Consider the following 12,649-nt stretch of genomic DNA (forward strand, 5'->3'; position numbering starts at 1 on the left):
TAAATAACAGATTGAAGATTGCCCTATTCGATTTGGTCCTCGAATTGAATAGTCAGTTCTTAATACGAATGTCTTTCTAATAGTTTTCGAATACTTCAAATCTCTAACTGTGCACTAAATTCCATCCAGGAGGCCACAGACGAGATAGAACACGTTATGTAGTAGAGCACACTATGCATCTCTCTCAGCACCAGCAACTCTCAGTGCAATATGCATGAACAATAAAATGGTATTAGTCTTCTTTCCTACATGCCTTCAGTTTATTTTTCTTAAATTACAGTACATTGTAGTCATTAAAAAGATTCTGCAGATCTTAGTGCTCACAACACCGTGTTCCAACCAGTGCGTGCAACATTAAAATAGAAAACTGCACACACTGCATCTCACATGGCCCTCACATGGGAACAACACTGCTGACAGCAATATATTATAACATGAGAATAACTTTACATTGTAATAGCAGTTTCCACCACGTTATAAGTGCATCCATACCGCAGCCAACGAGTTTGATTTAATAAAAATTGGTTTTCTGCTTGGACAGGTTTTGCTTTCAGAAGGCTGCAATGCTCAAGATCAAGCTGCACTTACTGCAAGTTATGCGGAACAACAGAATGACCAAGCGCACATATGTACAAGAACGCAACAGAGGATGGCATTGCCTTTCTATGTGAAAGTTGCAGTTAGCATCTGGCACTATCAGGCGCTTAGCTTGCTGTTGCTGACACGGCTGCCCTTCTAGCAGGCAGATTGTGGGCGTGCGAAAGCTAGCTGCCGATAATGAGCCACCGATGCCTGATCTCCTCCACCTGTTTCGAGACGAAAGGCTCACGCACACGAACTTTTACTTCGAGCTTGCCACCACTGGGACGCTTGCTGTCGAAGACCTTGAAGAAGGAAAACAGGGCATAGTGGTTGTCAGTGTTTGAGACCCTCGCATCCTCAGAAACAACAGGCTACAATAACACTTGGTGCTTACCTGTACAAGAACACGTCCTGAGAAAACAAGCTCCAACTACTTTCAACTAACTTTATTTCTGACTGTTCTGATTGTTAACAAGACTTGGTTTCATGATAATTCCATCTAAATGGATATTTCTAAGCATGTTGCAGACAAGAAATTAAGTAGCCCTATAAGTTTCAGTGAAGATGGTTTAAGGCTCGTAGCAACTACACAAAAGCCCAAATCACATTCCAGAAAGTAACTGACTTTCTAGAACAGGCATTGCGAGCAATGATAGTGTATTTGAAGTCACTAAAGACTTTCAAATGGCACTACCATTGCTCACCAAGGCAATTAAAATGTCACTGCAGATGTCTTCTTAGCCGAGTAGAGCAGCAGATTAATATCCTTGATTAAACTTGAACTACTGAAGCTTTGATTTAACTTCAGAAAGCAATAACAATCACAAAAAATTTTAATTCTGGGATATTACGTGCCAATACCATTATATGATTATTAGGCACGCCGTAGTGGGAGACTAGATTAATTCTGACCACATGGGGTCCTTTAAAGTGCATCAAATCATGGCATACAGCCGTTTTTGCATTCTGCCCCCATCGAAATGCAGCTGCCACGGTCAGGATTTGATCCCGTGACCTCAGGTTTAGCAGCAAAACGCCAAAGCCACTCTACCACCATAGCATGTTAACATAACTGGGTTAACATACATGTAAAAAAAAAAAAAAAGAACTCCTCCTAACTCCCAACCAAGATGCATACAAGTTCATGCTTTTTCAAAAGCCAGTGCCCATCCACAGGCCAGGCTCAGGCCCCTCAAGTCTCATGCTAAGGCCAGAGCCTGGCCAAACTAAACTCTGTTTCATACATATAATGACTGCAAGCAGTGTGGTCATAAAGGTCTCACTCTGCACCTTTCATAGACCAGTTCTTGATATGTAACACTGTTTTATGAAATAACTACAGTAGCCTCCTATACAACTTCTGTGCCTGCCGGATTATCGGCGAACCAATGGGAAGTGGCTGTCGTGTGAACTATGGCAGTGGTGCCACTTACATAGAGTGGTTTCAAGCACACTTTTTACGTTTTTGGTGCTCGTTGCTGACAAAAAAAGAAGCATGTGCATTAATAAAAGAGCAGCAGCATACTTCTGCTTGCAAAATTATCAGCAAAGCTATAGCGAAGCTATACCGAAGCAATAAAAAGCAGCCGCTGTTGGAACTTCTGCTGGGGGGCTACACTTACGTTGGGGTCTCCGGCGCACTAGTTGAACCGCCCACAACCGCCGCTCAAAGCCATTATTATGCGAACAGTGCAAACAACTTTTGTCGTCTGCTACCCCTACTCTGTGGCAACGCCACACCATGATTGCCTAGCACCTGGTGAGGGTTGTCGCTACCCTATATATGCTGACTCTAACCCTATGTAATTGGCGTCTCTGTAGACGACGGCCTTTTGCAGTCATCCAGCAGGCATGGAAGTTATAGAGAAGGCTATGCTACTACATATACCACAACTGCTACTTGTCGACGCAAGTTTACGTCCAATCACGCATTACTTGTGCATACTTGTGCTTGTACGTAGTACAGGACATACTATGTTTTCGTCACGAGTGCAAGTGATGTGCTGTGGTCGCTGGTGGCATAAACAGGGTACTTCGCTCATTTATTGGTACATATATAGGTTTAGATCTCCAACACAATTTGTGTAATAGATGCATCATATCTTGAAACATATAAAGCTTTGAAACTTAATTTTACATTGAATAACATGGCACGTACCTAATAGAGTTCTTTCATATGTGATGCACTACTTTTTAATCATGGATGTGAACAGCTAGAGAAGTCTCTCTACCGAGCCTCTAGCCTTCGCAGCATTGCCTGCTATGCATGAAATTTGGCGACATCTTGTAGGCGCTGTGAAGCTGCCGCGTGGCACCTAATGGTGCAATGAACAGCACCACCAATGTCAGGAACTTTACGGCATATGAAGCAGACGACAATCTCGAGCAGAAGTGCTGGGCACACAGTGCATTCAGCATCTGCCATCGCTGTCTTAGCCATAAGAAACCTTTTTGAGCTTTAAATGCTAACAATGAAGGCATGCAAAATACACAGTTTGAGCTAAATGAAATCTGTGTACATAGCTGAGACTGGCGACATCATCTTGTGGCCACCTTCACAGACAGCAACATATCCAGGCCATCACAGTGATGAGCAGAAGTAGCAAAAGAAATTTGACAGCTTCAATGCACGACACAGCTTGGATTGGCCTAATGTGGCAAGCTCACTGGCCAGACCAAGAACAAGCAGCAACTTGTTTCATTGGTCCAGGGCAAGTGGATCTTCTACAAGACAGTGACAAACTGGGCCAGCCTCACAGCTCGAAATTTCATGCCACGCACAGCCTTACTGCCAGAATCAACATTGTAAAGCCATAATTTTCTTGTGCACGCACATCACAAGTGCAGATGGAATCAGAACTTACATCGTAACTATTGTGTATCTCACACTTGTTTTCCAATTCTTCAAACTTGACAGACGCTGTGCCTAAGAGTGCGTCACTTCGCAAGAAACCTCTGCAAAAAAAATGGGGAGTTGCAGTGACATCAAACAATGGAAAGCACGGCATCACCTGCCCATAAATAAAATATTGAGAGCCATACCTTTTGGCCCAGACTTCACATTTGATGGGGTGTCGTTTCATTACCCTTGCAAGGCTACGCGATTTCCGATTGACTTCAAACTTAAAGTTCTCGCTAAACTCTGAAATGCAAGTACGTTTAAGAGTTGTTAGAATGAACAAGCACACTCTCATAGGCTGTACAAGATTCAACAAACCTGTTCTAGAAGCCCATCCTGATCTGTTAACATACACTGATTGTACTGTGTAACTTGAGACATAGGGTTTCTTAGCTTTCTAAAAATAGAACTCACACGGTGGTGATAGCACTTTTTTTAAACAGCCAGCGACAATTTGTACTGGTGGTTACTTCATCAAAGTTGGTCAACTTTAACAATTCAGCATTCAATTCTGGTGATGCACGAAACATCAGTAAAATCGCTTGTGAATTTCAAACCAGGACTTACAGGAAAGATATTTGAAGCGTCCTAAAAAGTTCGAAGCATGCAAAATGCTGGAGTATCATGATCGCAGGTGCATGCAAGCGCCAACAGCAACAGCAACTACGCAAAATTGAGTTTTAGATGGCAAAGGTCAATACCTCATGATGCGACTTGCTTAAATCTTATGCCAGAAAAAATCATTTGGGTCAGTTTACTACTAAGGAGACAGTGACATTTGTAGCTTCTTTAGGTCACGAGAATAATGCCATCTTGTTTCTCATTTCCACCGTACCTTAAGCTTCATGGCTTCCTTCCCTTTCATTCATCACTTCAAGGACTGTAACAAGCTGTTTGTCAAGGTAAAATAATTCCTATATCCTGAAGATGGCTTGGTCAAAAAGAATGGCCATCTACAACTCGTAACACTGGCAGAAGTAGTGCCATTTCGCCATATGTTTTGCAGGCAGCAAAGGGAGAGGACCAGATTACGTTTCTATCCTATCCTCAATCCACATTTTTCTGTGGCAATAGTACAAATTTTACTAACAGCTTCTGTGCCTCAGGCTACATAAAGCAACCTATTGCACACGAAAGCTGTGCTAACATGGGAAAGTCTCCCACCTGGATTGTTTGTGTCCTTCACAGTTCTGGTTCTCGCTGTCTGCGGCGCATCCTGAAAAAGAAAAGCCACTGATGGCACTCCCAAATACACGGCTTACAAAAAAGGCAGCACCAATACGTTCAAGCATGGCAACAGTAATGAAATTTTTGTATGCTACAAACAGAAACAATCATAGCACAGCTACTTTTTTTTTTTCACATTTAGGTTTGTGACTGAAAAGGGAACCCTGAAAAAATTTGATAAGGATTGATTGATTGATTGATTGATTGATTGATTGATTGATAGATTGATTGATTGATTGATTGATTGATTGATTGATTGATTGATTGATTGATTGACACTCTATACTATCCTTCCTATATGCAAACCTGCCAATCTTACTAAATTCCTTGCAAAGTTTATGAATTCGGACTTCTTTTACAATTTGATTAATCTTGCTCAAGTCTTACGGAAAATTTATTCCATTTGTGAAAAACGCTTCACTCATTGGTCTTCAAACTTTTCACTTGATGCCTTGCGAAAGGATGCCAGGGGGTACTTGCTTCAAGCAAGTTTATGCAGACAAGTTCCTCGAGCAGGTTAAATCAGCAACAGTAGATCCACTGAAAGAGTCACCGTGATCTAAAAACAATATTTTCCTTGCCAGTCTCTGCTGCTGCAAGTTTCCGGCTGCTGGTGTTCTGTGTCTAAACATGAATTATTGTTAAAAAATGCATATGTATCCCTCAAACGGCATGTGTCCAGAGCAAACCCCCCACCAAAAGAATAACATTCAACCCCCTCCACCTTCCCTTCTCAGTGTTGGGACGGCGGGAGTTGACAGGTTGGCAGGTATGTATACACTATCATTTGTTCAACTACATATGCTATCCTCCGCATTATCTCTGGCAATACTACTTCTGTTTGCAAGAATATACTAAATTAAAGGGCGCAACTTCACTCCGAAAACGAAGTATTATCATGATCCTAGCCCCATGGAAGATGCCTAGTGAGACTGCAGCCAATGTCTTAAGATATAATGATTTAGCATAACGTGACGAGCACCTTGACATATGGCAATGCAGGCATGCACATGGTAACCAGTGCATGTGCAAGGGTGTGTGTATGTGCAGGGGTGCGCGCATGTGCAAAGTGTGTTGACAGGTCGATCGATCATCAGACTGCAACATTCTTAAAAAGACTGCGGTGGCCTGCACGAAAGAGCCAAATAAGCTTTCACTGAAGTGCGGATGTGGCACCACAGCAATGTAATAGAAAAGACAATGACAGTAATCACAATTATAAACAGCAGGACAACAGACCACTTTGTGCCACTGCATCCTTAACCCTTCATTCTGCTCTTGCTCCCTTACTGACATGCACCTACTCCTGCACACGCAAGCCTGTACCAGTGTTGACAAGTTAGCGAGAAAGTCACTGAGTTCCTAGAAAGTCATCATCATCACTTGGCAGCTTTTCACTAAAAATGAAGTGTTTTGGACTGCAACCTGTCGACATTGTTTACAAAAAAAGTTATGAACACTGGCCTGCACTCTCTCCTGCACAGTGAGATACTGCCTTTTCCTGCATAACTGAGTCGAGAAGTGGTAAAGCTTGCCGAATATTATTTTGCAATGAGAAATTGAGAGAAGTAAACCGTGCATTACATTCAACGCATCATTCCAAATATAGCACAAGACGCTTTTTAAACCCGGCAATTTTACAAGTGAAACAAAAGTTATTGCGCTATCTTTGTACAGTCGGCGTCAACCCTTGTGTAGAGCACAGTAATGGCAGCCTCTGGGGCGCTCTGGAGCCAGCCAGCGACATCTAACGGTAGTTGCTGGGCCCAAACGTGCCCAGCAGCTAGCACTATACATCGGTGGCTGCTTCTGGAGTGCCCCGGAGGCCGCTGTTCATGTGCTCTAAACAAGGGTGACGCTGAGTTAGTACAAACAAGGCAATTCAGGAAAACTGTAATAACAAGCTTTCACTCCAAAAAAAAAACTGTCAGGACAAAGCAAACCACAAATACCGACAGTACTAATGCACAACCAGGTAAGACACACAACTACCAAAATACTCTTGAAAAAGAAACCACGTTTGCACTTACATTAGGAAAAGGAAATGTGACCATCACATAGGAGTCCAAGTCATCGGCCTTCCCTGCACAGCAGGTGTGCGTGTGAGAGAGATGAGAGAAAGAGTGGCTTACTTGACCATGCGTGTTGTGAGAAACACATACGGGCACATCCGCAAGCCATCGCATTCTTGACTGTCATCTTTCGGCCTATACATCATCAAAGACATGACAGCGACACCTCAGGCTAGGAACTCAAATGCTGAACTCAACGCATGACACAAAAGCTGCATGAAGCTGTGGCATAGCATTAACATAAAGCCAAATTTACCTTTTCCCTTCTTCTGTTATCACTTTAGCAATTTAACAACAGTGCACTTAAGCAATGCAGTTCGTGTACACTGACACTGAGGTGATGAACAAGCATATATAATAAAGAAAGCATCTTTCAGCCTACTAATAAGTGTCACACACTCTAAGAAAAGGCTGCACCCTTCGGGACGTATCTTGTCCCCAAACAATAACAATATTGCTTGCATTTCCTTTCTTTAAAACTCTGTACTCGCTGCTTTTCTGTTAAAGGGGCCTTCAACCACTTCTTATCAAAGTCGAGAAATGCGTTTGAAGCTAAAATAGACTATTTCAGAAAAACATTGCTGCAAAATTTACTACAATGTGTCAAGCAGAAGCAGAGTTATTAGAAATCAAAGGCCGCTTATGATTCTCTTTGCAGTGCTTTCACTCCTCCTTCAATGCCTTGCACTGCAAACGCTATGGCAGAGTGGGGCATGCCCACAACGCTCTGCCTACTGAACGTCACTGTGGCACGCAGTTCAAGTTTGATTTTGGATTATCACGTAGACATCAGCATTTCTGATCTTGGCACTTATGACATGCCAAATGAGGTTGTCCTCGGCAAGCCACAGTGCGCTCAGCAAGTGGACTCGTTGTGGCACCCCACGGTGGCTACGGTATCTACGCTACATGGCAGACAGTATCTACATGCAACCACAGTACACATGCACAGTGTTTGTTTCGTGCACAACAGGGCTTGAATGTGCGCTCGCACTTATATGCTCCTGTCTGGCCTTGCCACATGGTCCACAATGGCTTTGTCCTGCATCAGCTTGATTGATGGATAGTAGACACATCCAAATTGCACGTTTTGAAGTGCTGTCAACAGCTCAACATGAGGCGAAGTCTGCCAAAGTGTCTAGCCAGGAGCAGCCAGGAGTGAGTGCACACTGGCAAGCGTGCACATGGTGTGACCTTAAGTTTTGCGTGATTCAAGGTTAGTTGAGTGTTCAAAATGAAATTAGTGAGACCCAATGGCTACAACACCATTAAGCAGTCTGGCCAAAGTTTGTTTCCTACACGGGCAGTCGTGGCCGAGCTTGAGCAGAAGATAGTCAGCTTCTTACGGAAGTACGTAATTCTTATTGAAATTTGAAACCAGATTTTCACTTACTTCAGCTTGTTTATCAAACTGGGTCAATAAATATACACAGCAGAAAGAAGCGCACTGATTGAAACACCCTTCTTGATTGATGTCAACTGTTGACCAATAGCAGCAGTGTACGGGAATATGCTATATGACGAAATATAGCACCCGAGAAAAGTGAGCAGAAGGCTTCTGTTGAAAAGAGTGCGTTTGAGCCCCAGGGGTGGTTCAGGACCTCTTTTAAGTACACTGTGTCACACAAATACATGCATGCCCTTCATGACCTGAAAGTACCAGGCATGCAGCATTTAAAAAAAGGAACCACACTCAACATAGATTACAGTTATTGTTTGGGCACAAGAAAAGTGCCAGAAGGTGCAATGTCTTTTTTTTTTTTTTTCAGTGCTTCCTTCCAGATGTTGTTTCCCTCACTGCAGTACAGCAAAATATAACACTTCACAATAGATTGTAACTTTGTACTATTCAAGGACTTCTAAATTCTAATGCAGGCTGAATATTTCAGAGAAAACAAGTATGAAATAAGAAAGAAGCTAGTAAACACGACTAAGTTTAGCGCTAGGATATATTTCATCATCAACTACACCTCGTATAAACACTAAGCAGTGCTTGCAGTGACGTGAATGCTTGGCTTAATGAAGGTCTCACGAGATCCAGAGTACAGCAAACATTCTCAGCTCCCAAGCCTGCAAGTGTCAAGCAATGTTCCCAAGCAAAGAAGCAAGCAAAAACATGCAAAGTTTCATCAAAAACACGTTAAAATGTTAATGATACAGAGTGTCACAGTCACAGTGCAAAACATAGAACGGATGCATGCAAAGCGATAATGCTGCGCCCCTCCAGCCAATAACACAACAACCAAACATAGACATTGCCATTAGCTCCAAACATGCAACGTAACAGTGTTATATATTTCAACCTCTCCACCACTATATTAGGAACAGATATAACATACCATGTGTAATGATGACTGTCTCTAATGACAGGGCATTTGAGATAAAATGGTACTATTCCCTAACTATAGGTTCATAGCAGTGGCAAACATCAATATGTGTCTGATAATATCTAATATGATCACTAAAAGCCAACATTTCACAAATTTATCTTTTAATTACCAACTTTAGGGTGCAAGCTGTAAGTGCAGGTTTGAAATTGGCCAGTACTCAAAGCATAACCTTTTGCTAGAAGCTCTGCACTTGATTTGAGAGGTATGCACTCAAAATGTGCGACAAAATGGGTTGCTGTTCCAGTTAACAGTTTTCTGCAATGAATTTTCCCGCAGTGTGGAACCATATTGTAGCAGCAATTGACTTTGCTACAGATTATGAGTATACTTATTTCTCAAAACTGACAAAATGCCCAAAATTTATTGCAAGATATTATACTTCAAGTACTGGCCAACTTCAATCCTGCGATTACAACATGCCAGCTTGAGTAATTAATTAAAATGTAGTATTAAGAAAGCATTTGATTAAGACGCATTGTGGCATTAACACAGGTTCCAATGTTTGCCAGCACTGTGAGGCTTGGTCAGCAAAAATTATTTTTTCTCAGATCTCATATTTTTAATAATCACAGGCAGTTGTTGCTGAGATGTGTGGCATTACAGAAGAAATTTGTCAATACACAATGTAAGAAGTCAGTATTAAACTACTCAAATCTCTGTCAGCTCGTTTATTACTCTTTTTTTAATCAGAACCAAACTGTACTAAATGTTATCATTTCAGGCCACCATGTGACTCATGTGTTAGGTTCCTGCAAGACAGTCAACAGAATGTTTACCACAAAGAACGCAGAAATGGTTGACATGAAAAGCTTTCTATGCTGCATGCCATAAGCACTGTATACGAGGTTCACAAAGATTGGACAAAAATATTCACCTGGCAGGTTGACTCCTCTCACTATTGAGACCTCAATGTCAGTATCTGTCAGGTCATGATTGCAGCTGGGAGAACAAACACATTGGACATAATTTACCATTTCGCAGCCAATTCATTAGATTGCAGTCATGCAGTCAATCATTCATCATAGTTTGATAATTAGCGTACCTGCTTTGACCAGCTTTCAAGGTGGTACACAGATACAAAAGTGAAAGGCCTGAACACACTACTCAAGTTTCTTCAATAAAGTGCAGCACTCAGTAATGCAGTACTCTTGGAAACAGCCAGAAAAAGTTGGCTCTTAACAGATGAAATCTAATAAAGCTAAATCACATAAACATATGGTACCCTATCACCATAAATTAATAAGCAGAGAAGTAAAAAGAAATTAACACAGTTTCACGACCCAAGGCTACACATACACTTGAACAGTCACGGCCCTGGGCTCCGGATTACCTAGGGGGATCCTTCAAGTGTAATGAAATGCTTTTTGAAGCGTTCCTCCACTGTAGACAATGCTACCACGAGCATGTGAGCACAGTATCATTCCGCTGCCTGTAGCCAGGGAACCTACAATCTTGCATGATAGATTGCTCATTTTCGTGCAGCATTCTGAAGCCCCACCTTATTTTTGTGCCAGGGCAATGTCAGTGATGACGTCACAAGAAACGTTATGGTCCATAGGCACCCCCCACTGGGGGATTGTTCATTACCTCACAAGCACCAAAGCACACACACACACACACGGACATCTTTCAAGGTTTTCTAGGAAATGAGGAAGCAGCGCTTGTTAATGTGTCCCATCCATTCTGTCCCCTCTTCTTCCATCGCTCTAGGGCACTGTCAGACACAGTCAGGCACTGTCGGGCACAGTCAGATGGCGAACTCGAAAAGTTACCATAAGTATCAGTCTAAACAGCGCTGAATGATGGGACAAGCAAGAACACAAATGACAAAGTGCTGGCTTCCAACTAGCTAGTCTGTGTCAACACTTCATTTCACCATGGAAAGAAATGGAAAGAGAGAGAGGAAGGAGTGTTCGACATGGCATCACAATCGGTGCTCTCCCAGCAGAAAGGAAAGGAGGAATGGAGAAGGTAAATGGTGCAACCATTATATATCTCTATTCATACTAGGTCCTCTTCAAATGGACTTCTTTGGCAGTACATTCGTTGAAATGTATCGCACTCATACCAACATGTTAGTCAGATTTCAAGAAGAGGTGCTTGAGGGCCCCTCAGAATGTCAGTACAGTTGAACCCACTTATAACGATGCCGGTTTTAACAATATATCAGCTATAACAATGAAAAGCTGCTGCACCATCAACTTTAGTATGTTTTATATGGAGAAATAACGCGCTTACTACAATGTCTACAATGTCTCATTATCGGTTGTAACGATCAAGTCTGGCTGCTGGGTGCTCGTGCTGAAAGGTAATAGAATGCGAAATCCTTAAAAACAGAAAAGTGAAATGCTAGCCGCTGCCCGATCGGCCGCCACCCCAACTACCGCTGCGCACTTCTCTCCATGAGAGAGGCACACCAGCCTTGCAGCAGGCGTGCCGTATTCAACAGCCGCCGGAGTAGAACCCCCTTCTCTCGCCTCCCCACCGCCCCGTGCCTCGTGCACACAAAAAAAGACCGCATGTTTCCGCCCCGCCTTCCTCCCTTGCAGGCACGCACGATATTGAGCCACGATCGTCGGCTGACCCTCACAAGTCAGATGTCAGCCCGTGTCGACCCGGCAAAAGTATGTTTTATACACCCGATTTTGAAAAAAAATTGCTGCTAATTTCGTCCGCTGTAGCCGATAGTCCGTTGTAGCGCGGACCATTAAAAGCGAACTTTGCTGCGTTGATAAAACAGCGAGAACAAACAAAGAATGAAATATGGTCCGTTATATCCGAAAATCTGTTGTACGCTGGCCCGTTGTAATGAGCGGAGACTGTACTCTTTACATTCCAATCCACATTTCTGTTTTCATAGTGCCATATTGCCAACAGAACTTTCCATGTTATTTCATTCTGCTGCTAATTACATTGAAGCTTTAGGGCAGGCCAGCATGCCTTACCGAACTATTGAGAACACTCTGGTTTCATAGTGGAACCGTGGAAGTGGGTCATTGCGCTGCTTGAGGTTTTTCACCACCAGCAGATCTCGATTGGTGTCCTGAGCAAGCTTCTCAAACCTGGGCAGAACCAAGAGAAACACGATGGTATCAAAACAACAAAAATGCAGGCGAGGCACATTACACACTCTGCACAAAATGTGTACACACATATGCAACACAACAATGAAAAATATAAAGATGGCACTGTGGAGACGTAAAACATCTCCATAATTTGCCATAATGTGTGTCGTGATACTTAAGTAATCACATCGTTACACAGAATGCTGCCAGCTTCAAATAGCACATTCAACAAAGCAGCTAAGACAGGCACATTTAGGCAGCCTGAGGTGGATAATGAAGATTGTGGTATTGCTCACTTGGTTCCAGAGGCTACATCTCCCAACTTGAAGAAATGGTCTTTGTTCTGAACACACATCTGTAACACAGTGCAAAGAAGACTGTGCTTTATCTGCACTCATGGTGACCTAGTCTAAC

The 12,649-nt window shown here is 42.7% G+C and overlaps 1 protein-coding gene across 3 annotated transcripts in view; it reads right to left on the minus strand.

The window, feature by feature from the left end:
* Positions 1-236: 236 nt before the first annotated feature.
* l(2)gd1 (lethal (2) giant discs 1) overlaps positions 237-12,649 on the minus strand; it is a 41,503-nt gene continuing 29,090 nt past the window's right edge. For 2 of the 3 annotated variants that reach the window (XM_075669430.1, XM_075669428.1), the window contains exons 17-25: positions 12,532-12,590; positions 12,116-12,232; positions 10,045-10,109; positions 6,871-6,915; positions 6,739-6,791; positions 4,646-4,697; positions 3,625-3,724; positions 3,447-3,537; positions 237-884 (exon numbers count right to left, since the gene is read on the minus strand). In XM_075669430.1, coding sequence (XP_075525545.1) covers positions 765-884; positions 3,447-3,537; positions 3,625-3,724; positions 4,646-4,697; positions 6,739-6,791; positions 6,871-6,915; positions 10,045-10,109; positions 12,116-12,232; positions 12,532-12,590 — 702 coding nt within the window. In that variant the 3' untranslated portion in view covers positions 237-764. The remainder of the gene's footprint in view (positions 885-3,446; positions 3,538-3,624; positions 3,725-4,645; positions 4,698-6,738; positions 6,792-6,870; positions 6,916-10,044; positions 10,110-12,115; positions 12,233-12,531; positions 12,591-12,649) is intronic. The other variant, XM_075669429.1, reaches the window with a different exon arrangement.

This window comes from Dermacentor variabilis, chromosome 9 (assembly GCF_050947875.1).
Source record: "Dermacentor variabilis isolate Ectoservices chromosome 9, ASM5094787v1, whole genome shotgun sequence".
NCBI lineage: Eukaryota > Metazoa > Arthropoda > Arachnida > Ixodida > Ixodidae > Dermacentor > Dermacentor variabilis.